Source organism: Sminthopsis crassicaudata, chromosome 4 (genome assembly GCF_048593235.1).
Source record: "Sminthopsis crassicaudata isolate SCR6 chromosome 4, ASM4859323v1, whole genome shotgun sequence".
Lineage (NCBI taxonomy): Eukaryota > Metazoa > Chordata > Mammalia > Dasyuromorphia > Dasyuridae > Sminthopsis > Sminthopsis crassicaudata.
In genome coordinates, this window is record NC_133620.1 from 477288377 (window position 1) to 477308269 (window position 19893).

The window sequence follows — 19893 nt, forward strand, 5'->3', positions numbered from 1 at the left end:
AACTCTGCAATCCACTGGGACACGGTAGACACGCCGACCCAGTCTCGCCCTATGCCATGGAGAAGAGATAGCGCCCCCTGAACAATGCAGAATTGCTGAGTACTCCGTGTCCAGAGAATCCGCCCCAAATGTTTACATGGGCCCTGTGCCCAACCTGCAAGGGAGCCGTCTGGGCTCATCTTGTGTGATCGGCCACCGGACCTCGACCCTGGAACAGTGATGGCATTTGGGTTCTCTTGGAGAACAGAGGACAAGAACCAAGCGTCATGGCTTAAGGGAACTGAGATTGTACATGAGATTGCATGAGATTGCACGAGATTGTGTGAGATTGTACAAGATTGTGAGATTGAACGAGGTTGCACAATTGTGTGAGAATGCATGAAATTGTGTGATATTGAATAAAATTGCACAAGATTGTGTGAGAATATGAGACTGTGAGATTGTATGAGATTGTGTGAGATTGTATGTGAGATTGTACAAGATTGCACGTGAAATTGTACAAGATTGCACAAGATTGTGTGAGATTGTGTGAGATTGCACAAGATTGTGTGAGATTGTGTGAGATTGTGAGATTGAACGAGGTTGCACAATTGTGTGAGAATGCATGAAATTGTGTGATACTGAATAAAATTGCACAAGATTGTGTGAGAATATGAGACTGTGAGATTGTATGAGATTGTGTGAGATTGTATGTGAGATTGTACAAGATTGCACATGAAATTGTACAAGATTGCACATGAAATTGTACAAGATTGCACAAGATTGTGTGAGATTGTGTGAGATTGTGTGAGAATGCAGAAGACTATGAGCTTGTGTGAGATTGTGGAGATCCTCCCAAAGTGTAAGTCTCTCTGTCCCTGACACCGTCTTGTCTCTCAGAAGCTTTGTCGGAATCCTCAGCAGCTCAAGGTTCCCGGACGGAGCCAGGAGCAGTAGTAAAGCCTCCCGCTTTCCCCTCCATCATCTCTGCTGTGTAGGAAGCACCCGTTTGGCAGCGGGCACCCCCACTCCCTGAGGAGGGACTTCTCCCAGGACTGGCCATTTCCTGTGAACACGTTATTAATATAGAACACTAGATGGAGCTGGGAGGTCCACGCTCTGGACTTCAGACGGCACACCCCCATCCGTGTGCACACATCCACGGACTCTCACACACACACACACATTACACACACAGACTCACACTGTGACATAAACAAGTTCCAGACAGTTTCTGGGTAACTAATGACTATTAATCATGCTGTCGATAACCAATGACCGGGTCAGGGGCACTTCTGAACGCAAAGGCGCCTCCCAGAACCCACCCAACCCTTCCAGGCCCTCAGAAGAGCGGGCAACATGGGCATAACAGCCACACACATATCCCTATGTACAAACACAGACACACACACTCAAACCCAGACATAAGAACCTCACACTCACACACACACACAAATGCAGACTCATGAGCATAGACACACACGTAGACACACTCTCACACTCACATAGACACATACATTCCCATGCACTCCCAGGTACGCACACACAGGCACATGGACACACAAACATATACATGCACACACATGTGCACACACACACATTCCTTGCAAACCTATGATGTCATCCTTTCAAAGGCTCCTCTATCCCCCTTCCCCCAAAGCCAGCCCCCCCAGTGCCTAGGCGGCAGAGGCCAGGCTGCCTTTCCCAGACACCCACTGCCACGACCTTTGCCCTCCGGACCAGGAAGAACACTTCCTTCCAGGTCCCCCAGGGTCAGGGTCCGCGGCCTTTTGAAGGGACCCTGGTTACTTCGCTGTCCATCTTCATCTCAGTGTAAACATTGGGGGGGGGGGGCAGGTGCTGTTTTGAGTCTGTCTGCTTGTAGCACCCAGCAGGCGTCTCATCAGTACTTGTGAAGCCTGGCTGAGGGGTCAGTGAGGGCAGGGGCAGGTGGTGTCTCCATGGGGTCCTCGGAGACAGGAAGCCACGGGCACGAGGGCTTCAAGAGGCCCAGACTTTGGTACCCGGCCCAGGATCCGCCGTCGTCTCCCCGCGGGGGCAAAGCCAGAGGTGGGCCCGAGCGCGTGGGAGCATGGGGGCCGCCCCCCACTGGGGAGAGCTCAGGGGGGCCTCTCTGGCCAGACTCCGCTCCCCCTCCAGGGCGCGGCCCAGACACATGTTTGCCAGTGTCATGGCAAAGATGCATGTGACCTTTGCAAAAAAAAAAAAAAAGGATGGAGAGGGCTGGAGAGGAGCTCTGGCCCATGGGCAGCCCCCAGCTGGGGGGGGGGGCGCTCCGGGAGGAGTCATTAGCGTCCAGGGGAGTGCCCACGGGCTCTGGGCCGCTCCTGGCGCTGTCCCGGGCACGGTTCCGGGGCAGCATCGGTATTTGCGGATTTCCAGTCCCCTCTAAGCCAAGATTTAATGGGTAAAATACGTCGCTGCTGTCCAGTGGCCTTGGAGTTTTCGGAGCAGATTCGAGTTGGGCCGTTTCCTGCTCCATTTCGCAGATGAGGAAACTGAGGCAAAGGGGGTGCGCGCTCAGGGTCCACAGCCTTGTCTGAGGCAGGATTGGGATGGGGGAGAGATTCCGGGCATGGGGGGCAGGCGGCCGGAGCCTCCGGGGCGCTTCATGGGTGATCCTCCATTTACTGGTCGGTGGGGGAGGATCTGGTCCCTCGCTCCCCGGGCTCCCGGGGTGAGAAGCCTCTTTTCCTTCTCTCCCCACTCTTTCTCTCTCCCCTCCCCCGCCCCGCGAAGGGGCGGGCCCTGGCTGAGGCTGGGGCGGGATCAGGCAGGATCGGGGGGCGGGCCCGAGGCGAGGGCGGGCCTCCTCAGGCTCCCCCTCGCCGCCGGACACGCCCCCTCGGCCCGTCCCCCGTCCCACTGCCTCCTGGGCCTCGTAGTCCTCTGGCGCTCGGCGCGCACGCGTAACCGGGAGCCCGGGACTGCGAGTCCCAGAAGGCCGCGCGCCTACTCCCTCCGCCCCCGCCCCTTTCTCTCCGGAGTGCCAACAGATCTTTCCCTGCCAGGCCCGGTCCAGCCCAGCCCAGTCCGCTGTCTGCCGCCGCCCCGGTGTCCGCGGTCCGGTCCCGCTGCCGCTCGCTGCCTCTCCGCGGCCGCCGCCCGCGCCACCGCCGGGGACCCCCCCGCCCCGCCTCCCGCGCAAGATCCCAGGACTTTGGTGCTGAGAGCACGTGACTCAGGTACCGGCATCTCCGGCTCCCAGCCCTGCCCGGGGGTCCGCGGGGGGCGGGAGACGCAGTGCCCCGGAGTCCGGCCTCGGCCGCGGACGTGCGTGGCTGTCTGCCGGGCCGCGAGGAACCCGCGGTCCTGAACCTCCGGCCCGGACCTGGGTCCCGGCCCAGCGGGGGGCCGAGGAGAGGGCGCGGTGGGGGCATGGCTGAGGGGCGAAGGGCAACGGGCCCCTCCCGAGCCCGCGCTCAGCCCCCGTCGCTCCGGAGCACATGGGTGCGCCACGTGGGGCCCTCCGGGAGGCCCCAGATCACCCATGGGGGGGCAGGGCCGGCCCCAGCCCCCTCTGTGAAAAGGTAAACTAAGGCCTGCAGAGGGAAGGACTCGCCCCCAGACAAGGGTGGCCAAGGAATTGAACCCTGGTCACTCGGGCTCCCCCATCCCCGGTGCGCCTCCGCCTCAGTATCCCCAGAAAGTCTTTGGGGAGGAGCCATGCTGGGGACCTCCTGCTGTGACCCTTTCATTCTCTCAGAGGAGGAGACTCCAGAAAGCCCCAGCCAAAGTGTGTGTGTGTGTGTGGGGGACTTCTAGGGACCCCTCCCAGCCTCCCACCTGTGTCTGTATGGGACTGGTAGGGAGAAGGGGGTGGGCACCAGGACACAGACCCTCCGCTCCTCCTTCCTCCCCGGGCCGTGGGGTCCTAGGCAGAAAGCCCCGGGAGGAAGTCCCTGGGCAAGAAGCGCAGGTGCATGAGTGTGTGAGTGTGTGAGTGCGAGCATGAATGAGGGAGAGTGAGTACATGTGTGCGTGTGCAGGGTGCCGCGGCTGGCGAGGGCAGCAGATCCAGGAGGGGAGGCCTAGGCCTGGACAATCTCCCAGGGTCCCTCAGGGCCAACCGTGGCCCTGGGACCCCTAGTGGCCAAGCTTGAGGCTCCTTGGCACCAGGCCGCTGGCATCCCTCGGGTCCTGCAGGGGTCCCCCGGCAGAGGCCAGAAGGGGGGGCTCCCCAGCTAAGGGGGAGGCAGTGAGCAGATACGGGCCAGACAGGAAGTGATGGACAGGGCAGGCCCCAGAGTGAAGAGGGCTTTGGGGGGCAGGAGGGGGGGATTTTAGCAGGGACAGAAAGGAATCTGCTGGGAGGGTGTCCTGCCATGGGAATGGTGATGCAAAAGCAAGGAGGTGGGAAACAGTTCCAAGTGTGAGGGACCGAGAGGCCAGTCTGAACTTGGCCAATCTCAATGTGCTGTAGAAAGGGGGAAGATGGGAGGGGGAGAAGGAAGGAGAAAAAGAAGCAAGAAAGGAAGAAAAGAGAAGGAAGGAAGGACAGAGAGAGGGAGAGAGAATTAAAGGAAAAAGGAAAAAGGAAGGAAGAAGGAAAGGAAAAAAGAAAGGAAGAAAAGAGAAGGAAGGAAGGACAGAGAGAGAGGAAGGAAGGAAGGAGGAAAGAAAAAAGAAACAAGGAAGGAAAAAAAGGAGGGAAGGAAAGAAAAAAGGAAGGACAGGAAGGAAAGAGGGGAAAGGTGCATATATTAAGAGATTAGTAACCCCTGTGACACAGAGAAGCCAGACAGTCTGCCCTCAAGGCAGTCGTCACATCTAGAGCAGGGCAGCAGCCGGGCAGGAGGAGGGGCAGGGTCCCGAGGGCGCCGTGGCGGGGCAGGAGGAGGGGCAGGGTCCTGAGGGCGCCACGGCGGGGCAGGAGGAGGGGCAGGGTCCCGAGGGCGCCACCGCGGGGCAGGAGGTGCAGCCTCTTCTTCCGTCATTGTTCCTGATAAAACAGGTGGAAAGTTGGGGCCAGCTTCAGTCCCAGGGCTCCTGCTCCGGCTTCCGGGTCTCTGGTGCCCCCTCCCCCCAAAGAAGGGGTCCCGGGCTTGACTCCTGCCCCTGCTGCAGGCGGCTCAGCCAGAGTTAGCTCCTTTCTCCGGCGCTGCACAATGCCGAAGGCTGCAGAGGGACGACCTCACTCGGTTCTTTGCTCCCAAACCCCGGCGGGGGCTCTTATCCCCCAGGCGGGTTGAGGTGAAGTGACCCTATCAAAGTCACAGCGTTAGGGAGTGTCTGAGGCTGGATTTGAACTCAGAGCATTCTGACTCCTGGCTGCCAGCTGCCTGGCCATCAGGGGCCCCCTTTGTCCCCCTCCCTCAGGGGTGGAGAGTGCCATCTGGGCAGCCTTGGAGACTTCTGGCTCCGCTCTCACTTGTGCCCACAGGGGAAGCTTTGACCTAAAACAGGAGCCCCCGAGGGTGGCGGGGGCGCCGAGTGCCAGCCGTGGCCCCTCTCTGTTCGCTCAGTCCCTGGTCAGGTGGGAGGAGGGAGAGGGACCTCAAGGCTTCCTGGTAGCCTCCTCCTGCCCTGGGCCGTGGTCATTCCTCATACCGGGACAGGGAGGGTGCCCCCCCCAGGCTCGGTGCCTTTCTAACCCCTCTCCCCTTCCCCCCCCCTCACTCATTTCTTCACTCTCCCTCCTCCTCCCCCCTTCTTTTCTTCCTTCTTTCCCTCCTCCCCTCCTGCTTCCTCCTCCCTCCCCTTCACCCTCTCTCTCCTCCTCTCTCCCTCCTTCCTCCCCCTCGGAGCCTGGGCTGGGGGTGGGCAAGCTGCCCACAGGTGAGGGGACGGAGGCCCTGAAGGGCAGGGCTGGAACCTCTGTCCTGGGTTGTCTCGTCTATACTGTGGCTCTGGGCTGGCTCCGAGCTTGGCAGGGTCCCGCACACAGTAGGGGCTTACCAGACTCCATTTCATGTTAGGCCGGGTGGCCCCGCTGTCCTAAGAGCCCGCCCCTCAGGGCCTGGGGCCAGGCCCCCCCCACAGCTCCCTGGGGCTTGGCGACCTAGAAGCTGGCAGACACACCTCTGAGGAGGAGCCTGGGAGGAGGCCCGAGGACGCCGGGACAGGAGTCCCAGGTGGGGCGCTGAGGCCTTTGGGAAGCTCAGCCGGCCGGCAAGGCCCCGTGTTGCTGCCCGGGGCCCCTGTTCTGGTGCTAGTGGGGGGCCCTGCTGGACGCAGTCTTTGAGGGGCAGGGCTGCAGTCCTTGAGATCCTGGAGCATAATGGCTCAGCCCAACCATGGGGCCCTTTCCGGGTGCCTCAGTTTCTCCCTCTGTCAGTGGCTTTCCCCCCCAGTCTGTGGCCAGTTGAGTCGGAGCAGTCCCCTTCCACCCCCCTCCCTGGCGGATCTCGGCCGCCGCGGGGATCATTCTCCAGACTGGGAATGGCCACCGAGTCCTTGGGCCCAGGAACTGCTCTGGCCTCAGCCTGGGGGCCGGGAGGCTCTGGGGCCCATCAGATTACTGCTGGGAAGAGACTCTGGAACTGACTTCTCCCCTCCCCCTCCAGAGTCATCCCTGGCTTCCTTCACCCAAGCCCTTCCTCAGGGACAGACACTGGGCGGGCTGTCCCCAGGGCGTGGGAAGGGACAGATATAGCTGTGTCCTCCAGGTCCCCTGGGGAGAAAGACCTAGACCTCGGTGGGGGAGGGCGCCAGACCGGACGGCCGAGCACTCCATACTCCCAGCAGAGGGTAGGTGACGGGGGGGGGGCTGCTGCCGCTGTCCTGGGCTCACAGGTGGACCATCCGCCTGACCGGGGACCCTTGGGCGTCCCTCGTGTCCTTTGCAGACTGCGCGCTAGGTTAGGAAACGTCTCCAGCCAGTGAGCTTGGTGACTGGGACTCGAATCCAGCTCCGCTCCTTCCTGCGGTGTCTCCTCAGGCAGATCCCTTTCTTCCCTGTGGCCTCAGTTTCCCTTTCTGACGTGAGTTGTCAGAGGAAGTCGAAAGGGCCTGGCGCCCAGCGCCAAGGAGCAGCTGTTGAAGGAGCCGTGAGTCTGGCCCGGAGAAGATGGCTCTTTCCAGTTCTCTGGGGCCTTATCGTCTGTACAGCTTCTGTAAAGGAAGTGCCTGTGGCCACCAGGGCCTGCGGCAGCAGAGAGCTCTGCTGGCTTTGAGACCCTGGGGGGCTGCTCAGGACAGAGCCAGGGACAAGGGGCGGTGAGGGGAAGAATCTGTGAGAGCCATCCCAGTGTGGGGGAGCCATCGCGGCATGGGGGAACGTCTCAGGGTGGGGGAATCATCTCAGCATGAGGGAGCTGTCCCAGCATGGAGGAAGGGTATCTCCGCTAGGAAGACTGAGTAAGAATAGAGTGTGCACTTGTCATAAGCACTGAACCAGGCTCCTATGAGCTACAAGTGACCTTGGAACACTATTTTTTTGGGGGGGGACTTGTTCTTCCGAGGCAGAGGTGTGTCCCCTGATGCCTGCTTGTCACTTCTGCTCAGAAAACTTCTGTGAAGGGGAAGGGAAGGGAATGAGCATTTATGTAGTACCTACTGTGTGCTGGGCACCTGCTAAGTCAGAACTTTTATAAACGCGATCTCAATCGATCTTCAAGATGAGGACAAGAGCATACTGTTATTATAACCCATTTTACAGTTGAAGAAACCGAGGCAGACAGACTTGCCCTGCATCGCAGAGCTACTAAGTGAAGTCACACTTGAACTCAGGTCTGCCCGACTCCCAGACCAGCGCTCCGTGGCTCCCTTGTTCCAGATTTTTTTTTTTAATAGTTTTTTCTTTTTAATTCTACATCCTCTTCCTCCCTTGCCCTTGGAGAAGAGAAATGAGGTTGCTCGCTGGTACACAATGGAGCCACCCAGACATCTTGCCCTCTTAGCCACATTATGGAAAAGGAGAAAAGCTTTTGAAATTACAGGAGGCCGGCTGCTGCGCCCCCCCCCCCACTCCCAGTCGGGTGACTCCCTCTCTCCAAGGCCAGGCCTTTGGCTGTCCGGGCAGAGCCTGGGTCTGGGCTAGTCACAAAGTCGCATTGGATACTTTGACTGTGTTTGCTACAGTGTTTCAGGTGCTGAATACTTTGGCTGGGCTTGTTACAATGTCTTAGTTGCTGGATACTTTGGCCATGTTTGCTACAGTGTTTCAGGTGCTGAATACTTTGGCTGAGCTTGTTACAATGTTGCAGTTGCTGGATACTTTGTTTTTCCTTGTTCTTTTGTTTCCAGAATTCCTCTGGCAGGCTGGGCCTGCCCAGCCATGTGCCCTGCAGCTCAGACAACTATTTCTGTTTGTAAACTTGTCTGGTGTTTTCCTTCCCCTGTCTTTGCTCACATTGTTCCCCCTCCTAGCAGTACCTCCTTCCCCTTCAGCCTCTCACGTTCCTGACTGCCCTTTCAAATCTAACCCCAAGGTCATCTCCCCATCAAGTCTTCCTTGATCCTCCCTGTTGGGACTTCACAAAATATTTTGTTTTGGACTCCAGCTGCCCATGAGTCCTCCCCCCATATATCCCTAACTTCCCGCATCCTCCTCCTCTCTTGCCTTTCTTCACATCAGGGATCAAGGTGAGGGTCTCTCCAGCCCCTTCACTTACTCCTGACTAGAGATGGGGGGTAGACAGAGTTTTGGACCGACGCTGTCCTTGTTCCTTTTGTTCCAGGCCCCACCGGAAGCCAGCCTGGGGTGCCATGGCCCCCACCATGGCAGATGGGGTGAAGTCAGGGGCTGCAGCCCCTGAGAAGTCCTGGAGGTTCCTGGTTTTCTACATCTGCTTTTATGGCTTCATGGTTCAGATACGACCTGGGGAAAGCTTCATCACGCCCTACCTGCTGGACAACAACTTCACCCAAGATCAGGCAAGTTCAGGGGCCTCAGCACAGCCCCACCCGGGGAGCCAGTGGGATTCCACCCCCAGCCTCTCCCCCTCCCCGTGAGGCCGTCTCCTCCCAGAAGCTGGCTCCTTAGCTCCAGCCTAAACCCCCTCCGTCCTGGAGGATTGTCCGCTGGTGCCACAGGGTGCCCCTTTCTGGTTCTTCTCATGTGAAGCACCAGGCAGGGTGGGGGGAGGAGCCACGGGATAGGAGCTGTGGCACGACAGCTGGGGCCTTGGCAAAGCACACGAGTGACTTGGGGTCATGGGGCCTCCCGAGTCCCATTTCCCCTAGATCTGGGACCACCACGGCTTCTCTGGTCCCTCAGTTTCCCCATCTGTAGAAGGGGCTCAGCAGTCTGTGGCCCCTTCTTTTGCCGAGCCTTGGGGGGCCTTCTCTGAGAAGCTTTTGGTCGGTAAAGCCACCTCACAAAGCTCCCCTCTGTGTGTCTGCCCTTCTCATCCACTCTGTGTGCATCTCGTTGATGGCCAGTTATTGATATAGATATCGATATAGACACCTGGCCTTCGGCCCTGGCCTCCCTCTTTTGCCCCTGGCCTCCCCCTTCCGCCCCTGGCCTCTGCCTCCCCAGAAGGTGAGCTCCTTGAACTAAGGGCTCCCACACAGGCACCCAGCAGGTGCTTCGGGGATGCTTGTGGAATGATGGGGGGGAGGGGGGCTCTCCTTCAGGTGAGGAGAGTCAGAGAACTCGGGGGACAGGAGGGAGGTAGGGAGAGGGGCCCGGCCCCTGGAGGACCTGAATAAAGCACTGGCCTGTCGGGATTGCAGGTTGTCTCCCTTGGAAGGGGAGGTCGTCCCGCGGCCCTTGCACACCAGGGGGCAGCTGGGCAGCCAGCTAGGAGGAAGCGGGCGAAGCCTCAGGCTCTGGGGCTCCTCAGACTGTATCAAGACCCCCAATGTATTCCTCCCAGGCTGAGCGGGGGTGGGACAGTGTCCTTCCAGTGGAGGCTCTGGGTGAGATTTCTGTGGAACACCTTCAGACTTTGGAAGCGTTCCCAGCTCTGACTGATTAACCAGCCTGGCCCCAAGGGGCCTACGTGCCTCAGCCGTGGCCACGCCCCCCCCCTGCTCCTTGGGCAGAGGAGGCTGGGAGCGGCTCCCTCTCCTCAGAGCCTGTTTCTTTGCTCTCTGTAAGTGGGTCGGGGCAACGAGGGCAGGAATGTTTGCCTGCTGGGACCCCGCGGGAGCCCAGAGACAAAGTCCAGGTCAGGGGACACTTAATTACAAGCCCTGTCCCCCCGCCAAATCCTTGGCTGCTTAGTCACCCAGCAGCACAGCTGGCGATTTTCCCCTTTACTCAGCAAGAAAAGGGAATGGAGACGTGCCTGTGCAGCCCGCCCGGCCAAGGCGGCGCTCCCTGAAAACCCATCAAGATCGGTCCATTCCCTGACGGCCGCTGAGCCCTCTGGGCCCGGAGAAATGGGGACCGGCCACGGGGGAGACTGGTCCTGACCCCAAACGCCAGGTCTGACCCAGAGGCCCCTTCACGCCCCCTTCACGCCCCACCTCAGCATGCGGAGGACCCCGGCGATTCACCACCTCCCGAGAGATCCAGATTCCAATCTCCACCAGCGGCGGCCCCTCAAGGACATACCTTGCTGAGGAGGGGCCAAGCTCCCATGGCCCGTGGTTACTACAGATATTATCTGTATGCATAGAAAGCCACTCCCACCCCCACTGAGGGGGCATGCCGGGCTCCCTCATTAGAATATCAGCTCTTTTCCCCTAGGGACTCTTCCTCTCCCTATCTAGGGCCCCGTCTGCTGGGTCCTTCAGGCCCCTGGCTGCAAAGGCGCCAGTTTCTGGCCGGCTCTGGGCTCCGGGCTTCCCCCTTGCCCCAGTATTGCGGTTGTTGCCCTGACCCCGGACAGCGGAAGCTCTGCGAGGGCCAGAGATTCCCGCACACAGGAGGTGCTCGAACCGGACTGAACCATGAGGGCGCTGGCCAGGATTGCAGGGTGAAAGGCCCAAGGTCCCAGAATGGAAACCGGCCCGGGAGCTGAAGCCATTGGACCAGAAGTGAGCGCTTGGCCAGGTTGATTGACGGGCCTGGGGGAACCTTGCTTCTTCAGCACCGAGGTCAGCGCTCTCTGCCTTAGTGCCACCCTGGCTAGCGGAGGCCATTGAGTATGAGTCCCAGGGGCTGGGGGCTGTGTGCCGCCCAGCCTGGCCGAGCGAGGGGTGCAGAGGGAGGCGACGGGATTGAGACGCCACGCTCTCCCGAGTCTCGAGGCAGCCACCCTCCAGGGGAGCCCAGATCTCCTGAACTCTGGCCACCATCTTGGTTGGTATTTCTATACCCGCCTTTTCCTTCCTGAAGCTCGCGAGAAGTCTCTGCCTTGCCCAGACTGACCTCCCGGGGTGGGAGCTGGAGGCCTCGTGTGTCCACCCTGGGTGGGTCAAATGGCAGCGGGTGCTGCCCAGGGAGGAAGCTGGGCCTCCCTGAGCCCCAGCCCCCCTGGAGAACCTCCCCTTCCACATGGGTTCTGGTTTCCCAGCAGATCCCAGCCTCTGGGCCTCCGTTCTGCCCCCTGGCAGGTCAAGGGAAGGAGGCAGGTGGAAAGCCTCACAAGACATGGTAAACACTTGCCTTGTGACCTCCCTAAGCAGCTGATTTCTCCCCCTTCCTCTTCCAGTCTGGATCATTACTCATGCCCCTGACTGTGCTCCCTCAGCCCCATAATCCACTGCTCCCACCCCAGAACCCGCAGGAGCTGCCAACTCCATCCCCACCCCCTCTTCTCTCTTCCCCCTCTCCAGCAGGGTTGGCCCAGCGGGCCCCCCAAGCCTCCCTGGCCTTCTGAATCCTTGCTCCAGCTGGAGGGGGGTGGGAGCTGCGGCTTCTGAGCTAGAGTCCTTTCCTTCCCAGCAGACCCTCAGCTCTTGTGGGAGGTGAGCAAAGTAGCTCAGGTACATCTGTTGGGGGGGGGGGGAGTTTAGTGAGGAAAGCCCGGGCTGAGTTCAGCCTCCTAACTCTGTGGTCCTGGGGGAGTCACTGCCCGTGCCTCAGTTTCCTTATCTGTAAAACAGAAATGGTAGCATCCACTACTATGGAGGATTGTTGAAAGAATCACCTGAGATAGCTTAGAAAGCACTTGAGGAATGTCAGGCGCTGCCAAATGCTCTTATTATTGGGGCCGTTGCTGTGAAGAGCCCTGCCTCATTCCCAAGTAAACCAGGAGGGCCTGAAGAGCAGGAGGGCAGCCCCCGCGGGCAGGCCCGGCCCCCCCCACAGTCAGGCCCGCCCCCCCTCACTCTTGGCCAGGTGCCCCTAGGGCCCTGGCAGCCCAGGATGAGGGGCCCAGTTCTGTCTCCCTCCAGTCAGTGAGAAGGGAACGGGGCCTTTATGGAGCAGGGGCTCCCTTTGACTGAGCGCTCCGACCTCATCACCCCCCCAGTGGCTCTCGACCCCTGGCCGGCCAGTACCCAGGCCAGGGCAGGCCTCCTTTCTGGCCATTGTCTCCCTGGTAACCAGCCTGCCCCCTTGCTGCCAAGTGTGGCAAAGGTACACCGCCTTGGGTTTCAGAGCACTGGCCCAAGCTGGGCCGCGGCCTGCTCCGGATGTGGTGGCAGACAGGCAGGCCCGGCCCTCTCGAGGGACAGAAGCCCGGTGTCTGGACAGCAATAACAGAAGGGTGGAGGCCGGGGCCCCCTAGGCGTGGGGACGCTGCTGCGCTGGTGTTCTCTCGGGGGCCCTCGCCGCCCGCGCCTTCTTTTTCCCACAGAACCGTGCAGGTGACGGCAGGGGGCTTGTGAAAGTGGGAGACCTGAGGGCCAAACCCTTTCCCTCCCCAGTCTCCCAGGGAGGGGGCAAGAGGAGAGATGGAGGGAGAGCACTGGCAGCACTTGCTTTTTTTTTCCTTTTAGAAAATGCCTTAGAACATGTTGGAGTAACTCTGGGTAATTCCCACGTGTCCCTGCTCATTAGCACTGAGAGTCCACAGTGGGCCCCAGAGACCTGAGCATCCCCTGCTCAGGGTCACCCACTCAGCTTGTCCCCCAGCACCAAGAATCCCGAGTGGGCCGCTGCGGACGCAGGCCCCCCCAGGTCATTCTGTCCCCCACGAGTCCCCAGTGGGCCGCTGCAGGCCCAGGTCCCCCAGGTCATTCTGTCCCCCACGAGTCCCCAGTGGGCCGCTGCAGGCCCAGGCCCCCCCCCAGGTCCCCCAGGTCATTCTGTCCCCCACGAGTCCCCAGTGGGCCGCTGCAGGCCCAGGCCTCCCCCCAGGTCATTCTGTCCCCCACGAGTCCCCAGTGGGCCGCTGCAGGCCCAGGTCCCCCAGGTCATTCTGTCCCCCACGAGTCCCCAGTGGGCCGCTGCAGGCCCAGGCCTCCCCCCAGGTCATTCTGTCCCCCACGAGTACCCGGTGGGCTGCTGCAGGCCCAGGCCCCCCAGGTCATTCTGTCCCCCACAAGTGTCTGGTGGGCTTCTATGGGCCTGGGCCCCCCCCAGGTCGGCCTGTCTCCCCAGTGGCCCCCCGCCCAGGCTCAGCGGCCGGCCTCCCTTGCAGGTCACCAACGAGATCACGCCCGTGCTGACCTACTCGTACATGGCGGTCCTGGTGCCCATCTTCCTGCTGACGGACTACCTGCGCTACAAGCCGGTGCTGATCCTGCAGAGCCTGAGCTACCTGTCGGTGTGGCTGCTGCTGGTCCTGGGCAGCGGCAGCCTGGTGGCCATGCAGCTCATGGAGTTCTTCTTCGGCATCACCATGGGGGCCCGCGTGGCCTACTCCTCCTACATCTTCTCGCTGGTCAGCCCTGCGCGTTACCAGCGCATGGCCAGCTACTCGCGCTCGGCCGTGCTCCTGGGCGTCTTCACCAGCTCCGTGCTGGGCCAGCTCTGCATCTCCGTGGGCCAGGTGTCCTTCCTCACGCTGCACCACACCTCCCTGGGCTTCCTCAGCTTCAGCCTGCTGCTGACGCTCTTCCTGAAGCGGCCGCGGCGCAGCCTCTTCTTCAATCGGCCCCGGGAGGCGGCGGGCGCCTTGCCCTCGGAGCTGGACCAGATGAGGCCCGAGCCAGGGAGGGCGGCAGGAGGCGGGCCGGGCCGCCGGCTGCTGGCCGCCTGCAAGGGCTCCGTGCTGGTGCGCATGCTGCTGGAGCTGGGGAGAGTGGCGCGCGTGCCGCAGCTGCGCCTCTGGTCCCTCTGGTGGGTGCTCAACTTCGCCGGCTACTACCTGGTCATATATTACGTGCACATCCTGTGGAGCGACACGGACAGCTCCAAGGTCTACAACGGGGCCGTGGACGCCGCCTCCACCTTGCTGGGTACGAGGCCGTTCCCCGTGGCCCCCGCCCCCCCCCCCTTGCCGGGAGGTGCCGGCCCGAGTAACCCTCCTGTCTCCGCAGGGGCCCTGACCTCCTTCGCCGCGGGCTTCGTAAAGATCCGCTGGGCGCTGTGGTCGGAGCTGGTGATCGGGGCCATCACCGGCCTGCAGGCCGGCCTCATCCTGCTCATGTACAGCACCCGCAACATCTGGCTCTGCTACGTGGCCCTGGTCTTCTTTAGGGGCTTTCACCAGTTCCTGGTGCCCATCGCCACGTGAGTCTCCCCACGGGTCCGGGGCGCTCTTCCCTTCCTGCCTCCGGCAAGGAGGAGGAGGGTCCCAGAGTCGCTCTTAGGTTTGGCCCCCCCCCTTCGGAGGTGTCTGGGGACGGTGACGCCTTAGTTCTCCACGCTCTCCTCCCGGCCCTGCCGTGGGCCTTCTGCCATGATCACGGCTCGTGTCTCGTGTCCGGGAGGAAGGGGGAGGCTGAGGTGCCTCCAAGGCCGGTGGCTTGCCCTCAGTTTCCCCTGAATAGCCCTTCGGTCACCCCGCGGGACTGGGAGAGAGCCCTCATCTCTCTGGTCGCCCCCATTTCTCTGACCTCAGAGAGGGATCGTACCTTGTCCCCAAGACATTATGTCAGAGGCCCTCTGACCACAAGCCTCCGGGGCAGTGGATGCCGGGGGCGGGGGGGCAGGACGGGCAGAACTGGGAAGGCTCCTGGGTCACAGGAAGCCCAAGGCTCATATGCCCGTATCACACAAGGGCTTAGGGGAGCAGGGTTCAGATCCTGCTTGTGGCACTTCCCCCGCACCCTTTGACGCCATGGCCGGTGTCTCTCTGCCCAGTTTCCAGGTCGCCTCGTCGCTGACCAAAGAGCTGTGCGCCCTGGTGTTCGGGGTCAACACCTTCCTCGCCACCATCCTGAAGACCGTCGTGACGATCATCGTGGCAGACAAGAGGGGCCTCGGGCTCCCCGTCCGCTCCCAGGTACGCCGTGGCTAGCATTTATGTGGCGCCAACGGCGTGCCAGCCACCGTGTTTTACCAACTGACCTCGTTAGAGCCTCAAGACAACCCAGGGAGGGAGAGAAGTGCAGTTATCATCCCCATTTTACAGATGAGGAAATGGAGGCAGGTAGTGGTAATGAGACTTGCCCAGGTCTGGGACCAGATTTGAACTCTAACCACTGCCCCACTGAGCTGTTGCTGTCATTTCTTCCTTCGCCACACTACCTTCCTTCCTGCCTTCTGCAGTCTGGCCAAGTCGCCTTCCGTCTCCCACCTCCACGCCTTTGTAGCGGTCATCCCGCCCCCTACCATGCAGCCCAGCCCCCACCTCCTGCACAAAACCCTGCTTCTGCTCCCGGCTGCCACTGGCTTCTTTTTCACCTGCTTTTGCTTAGGAGAGGCCGTGGGAGTGGGAGGTAACCGGCAGACCTCCCTGCCTCCCTCCCTCCTTTCCTCCCTGCCTCCCTCCCTCCTTTCCTCCCTGCCTCCCTTCCTCCTTTCCTCCCTGCCTCTCTCCCTCCTTTCCTCCCTGCCTCCCTCCCTCCTTTCCTCCCTGCCTCCCTTCCTCCTTTCCTCCCTGCCTCCCTCCCTCCTTTCCTCCCTGCCTCCCTCCCTCCTTTCCTCCCTGCCTCCCTCCTTCCTTTCCTCCCTGCCTCCCTCCCTCCTTTCCTCCCTGCCTCCCTGCCTCCCTTCCTCCTTTCCTCCCTGCCTCCCTCCCTCCTTTCCTCCCTGCCTCCCTCCCTGCCTCCCTCCCTCCTTTCCTCCCTGCCTCCCTCCCTGCCTCCCTCCTTCCTTTCCTCCCTGCCTCCCTCCCTCCCTCCCTGCCTCTTGCCTCTTGCCTGACTTGCCCCCCACCGTACCGGTACTGGGGGTTTCCCGGATGGGAGAGACTGCCACGGGCTCTGCACCGTTCCCACTCCCTCTCAGGAAGCGGTGGGAGCAAATAGAAATGCGTGCTTCAACCATGGCTCCTAGAGCCCCTGCTGGAGCCGCCCAGTCACACAGGTCACTGACGCGTGACATGGGCGGCCATAAGCAGGAACATCATTCCCCCCCCCCCGCCCCGAACCAGAGCAGTCAGGACCCACGAGACCGGAGCAGGACTGAGCAGGACGTGGGTCCCAGGCCCAGGACATGCCCAGGAGCGGGCACGTAAATGTGGGGCCTCGGGCCCAGCCTACGAGCCGCTCAGTCTAACCATCTGTGGCCTATGTGGGGAGTAGCGGGCCCGCCCCTCCCCTTTCTCAGCGAGGCGGTTTTGAGAAGTCCCTGGGGTCCCGGGCTGGACCAGGCCGCTCCTCGGCCATAGGAGCAGAGGGCCTGGGGCCCGCCGACTGCCCAGATCTGCCTCTGGGGCCGAGCGCAGAGGCAGCCTGAGACTTGCTCACTAGCAAGCGCTCTTCGGGACTGCCCCGAGCAGCTTGCTGGGCTTCTCCCCGGGATCCCCGAAGGGAGCCGAAGCCAGCCTTTGGCCGCTCTGGCTTCCTCTGAACCCGGGCGGGCTCTAGACGAAGGGCCTTTTCCTCCTGTCGGTCCCGAGGGCGGGAGGCGCTTCTCAGAGCCACTCCCTGCAGCCCGGTGAGCCCGGCCGGCTTCTGGCCGCTCGCCCACCGCCGTTTCTGACCTGTCCGTGCTCACCGCCCGCTCCTCTCTTGCAGTTCCAAGTCTACTTCGGGTACTTCACGGTGCTGGCCGTGGCCTATTTCTCGGGGGCCGCGTACACGGTCGTGAGGCACTGTCGGCAGAGCCGCTTCCACAGCGTCCCCTTGGCGACCGAGCTGAGAAGCCCCACGGAGGAGTCAGAGAAGGCGCAGAGCCCCGAGGAGGATGGCGTCGATGGCGTCCGGGCCTGATCGGAGACGCCGGGGGCAGGAGGATGATGGCGCGTGTTCGGAGCCGGCCCGGCCTGCCAGTGACGCGCCCCTGCTCGCCGTCCCTCCCGCCCGACCTGTGCAGGAAGTGGGTCCGGGCACGCGGCCGCAGCCCCGGCCAGTCCGGGCTCACGACACGGGCACCTTGGGGAAGCAGGGCTGGAGCACGAGCCCCGTTAGGTGGCCGTCTTTGTCCCGCTTCCGTCATCACGGGTAATCCCTTTTCCTCCACTTAAGAAACACTTCTTGCCCGGCCCGTGCCATGACGCCATGCTGAGCCTCGGCTGCCTGGCCAGACCAGCCGGGCTGGAGAACCAGGCGAATCGAGTGCCCGAGGCGTCGCCCGCCTCTCCAGCGGGGTGGCCGAGCCCAACCTGAGACAATCGCAGTAGGAATCCCCTCCCAGGCCCCAGGCGTGCTCGCAGCCCACACGTGGACACGTCCACGCGTTCTCACACTCACGCCCACACACTCACCACAGACTCCTACACACACTCACACTCGCACACCTAGATCCGTTCACTCATACTATAACACACGCAGACACACACATTTGCTCACTGAATACCGTAAAGGCGGAGACCCTCCCCCCCAGCCCTTCTCATGTCCATGAAGACAAGCGGGATTTCCCGTAAATGGGGGACCCTCTGGAAGAGCAGCGGCGCACCCCCTTCCTTGCGCCAGGCTGGTCAGCCAGTGCCGGGGGGAGATCGTCCCTCCCTCGTCCAGTGGCCGATTGCACCCCGAGTCTCGGAGGCCCGTCTGAAATTGGGAGGCGAGGGGGTGCTGCTGCTTCTGACCGGCCCCGCCCCCGCCCCCGCCCCACGGCTCTGTGTGGCCTGTGGTGTGATGGCAAGTTCAGATTATTGACCTTGAGGAAGGAGGGGCTGTGGGGGGGCACCATCTGTGTGGACCGGGATCTGCTGGGAGAGGGAGCGGCCGGCCCAGGCCCGTCATTAGCGAGCCTCCCAGGCCCTGCCCTCTACCCAGAGCTTGGCCGAGTGCCCGTCCCGGCCTCCCCGCCCGCCAGACCAGCGTGGGCCAGGAATCGTGGGTGCTCCCCGGGCGTCCCACCACTCGGGCCTCTGGGAAATCGGAAAGCTGCAGTCCCCCCTCTGGAAGCAAGGCTGTGGAGCCCTTCCGCGCGCGGGGCTGTCTCGGGTGCCGAGTGAATCGTTTTTGTGGAACGGTCAGCTGCCCTGGCCATTCCTCCACCCACATCCTGATGCACCGTGGCTGGTCAGCCACCTCCTGGAGCCTCGGACTCCCCATCTATAGAATGGGTTAATACTGACCTACCTCACAGAAATGTTTGGGGGGTAGAGGAGAGCAGCTAAAAGGGGACTCAGTCGGGGCTCGGGAAGAAGTGGGGTGTGCCGGCGCCGGTCCCCCAACAGTATTATCTCCCCCTCGTCCGGGATTGGATCGGGCCTGTGTCTGGCCCTAGCCGTGCCAGTGGTTGCCTTACATTTTTCATTCTCTGCAGAAGAACCGGCCCTGCCCCCCCGGCCCCCTGCCCCTGGCCCTGTCCTCCCCGGTCCCCGGCCCAACGGGCTGCACTTGATACACAAACCAGCTGCTTCTGAGCCAAGGGCACTGGACCCCTCTGGGCGCCCTCGTGCCCTCCCCCCCACCCCCGGCATCCCATCCCCCCTCTCACCTGGGAGGGCCTTCTCCGGGGGCCCCTCGGAGGGGGAAAGCTTGGGAACCCACTCATCGGTCGAGAACCTCAAGAAGTTTCAGAAATCCGATTTTCTGCTAGAAGAGGATTTCTTTTTTTGTGTAATAAACCGGCTCCTGCGAGGAACGAGTGCTGGCTGCTGCTTTGCTCCGCTTCCTGGGCTGGGGGGAGGGCAGGGAGCCCCCCAGGAGTGAAGGTCAGAAGCTGCAAAGAGAACGAGTCCTCCTGGGAAGTGGCGTAGTCGGGCGGCTCCTCAAGCTGGGGAAGGTCCCAGGCGGGCAGAAGTCGGGAGGAAGGGCCCATTGCCGAGGAGCGGGGGGGGGGGGGGGGGGCTCCGGGGAGTGTCCCCATAGCTGAGGGGAGGAAAGTTAAAGCAGCCCGTGGGGGAGCCCCGAAGCTCCGGCTGTGCTTTACAAATCCGCTCTCGGGGGCTTCTGGGCCGAGAGCCGGGCGTCGGGACGGGGACCCCGGGACGTGCAGCTAAATCGCTTTCCCAGCGTTACGGCCGGGCCTTAAGCCAGCCTGCCTCCCGTCGGCCCCGTCGGCCGCCCGGTCTGGACCGGCTCCGATGGAAGGAGCACGCGCTCATCTGTGCTTTGGCCGGAAAGCCCGCGCAGCCGTCCGCTTGTTCCATCTCCTGGTTTCAAACCGGGCCCCAGGGCTCCCCAGCCTTGACCACGAACGCTGTTGCCCTGCTCAGGCAGATCCGTGGAAGCCCTGAGCTGTCCCACTGCATCTCCCTCTGGCTCTGGAAGGGAAACTGAGGCAGGGGACCCTCCTTCTCCCTCGTACATGAAGGACAAATAACAACCCAATGATAGGGGAGCCAGGGGGGAGGAGCGGGTTAGACAAAGCCTGGAAACAGCCATTGTTCTCTGAAGTAAGTGGGACGTTTTGCCCAGAGAAGGGGGGCTCTGAGACCCCCCAAGAATCCCACCAGAGACCTGGTCTGTGAGCCCCTCCATGACAGCACTGACGTTCTACCTGTCTGAGCCCAGGACGAGGCAGGGCCCAAGGAGGCGCAGGCGTGAAGGCCCGGAGGACTTGGGTGGGTGCCGGGGAAGGCCTCCCAGCCGAGAGTCCTGGCCAGAGGGGGCTTTCTCCTGAAGTGGGGGACCCCCCCCCCCGGAGCGGAGGCCGGCCGTCTCAGCGTGCGTGCTCGCGGAGGCCCAGCCAAGGCCCCTCCCGGCCGGGGCTTCTGCGGCCAC

General features: G+C 62.0%; 1 protein-coding gene across 6 annotated transcripts; it reads left to right on the forward strand.

Annotated features, from left to right (window-relative positions):
* The first annotated feature begins 2988 nt into the window (after positions 1-2988).
* Positions 2989-18807, forward strand: SLC19A1 (solute carrier family 19 member 1). Of its 6 annotated transcripts, none has more exons than XM_074264514.1 (6): positions 2989-3185; positions 8622-8817; positions 13365-14124; positions 14206-14398; positions 14972-15113; positions 16792-18807. In XM_074264514.1, the coding sequence occupies exons 2-6, from the start codon at positions 8650-8652 to the stop codon at positions 16984-16986; spliced, it is 1458 nt and encodes a 485-aa protein (XP_074120615.1). In that variant the 5' UTR covers positions 2989-3185; positions 8622-8649; the 3' UTR covers positions 16987-18807. The 6 variants fall into 6 exon arrangements, with proteins under 6 accessions (XP_074120615.1, XP_074120614.1, XP_074120621.1 ...); XM_074264513.1 differs by lacking the exon at positions 2989-3185 and adding an exon at positions 3218-3530; XM_074264520.1 differs by lacking the exon at positions 2989-3185 and adding an exon at positions 4341-5193.
* The last annotated feature ends 1086 nt before the right edge of the window (positions 18808-19893 follow it).

Bases quoted from the DNA above. Each gene is read 5' to 3' on its own strand.
- SLC19A1 (XM_074264513.1), top strand. From the start codon at position 3,379: ATGGCTGAGGGGCGAAGGGCAACGGGCCCCTCCCGAGCCCGCGCTCAG. The intron at 3,531-8,621 runs GTAAACTAAGGC...CTTTTGTTCCAG, and splicing joins CCAGCCCCCTCTGTGAAAAG to GCCCCACCGGAAGCCAGCCT. The intron at 8,818-13,364 runs GCAAGTTCAGGG...CCTCCCTTGCAG, and splicing joins ACAACTTCACCCAAGATCAG to GTCACCAACGAGATCACGCC.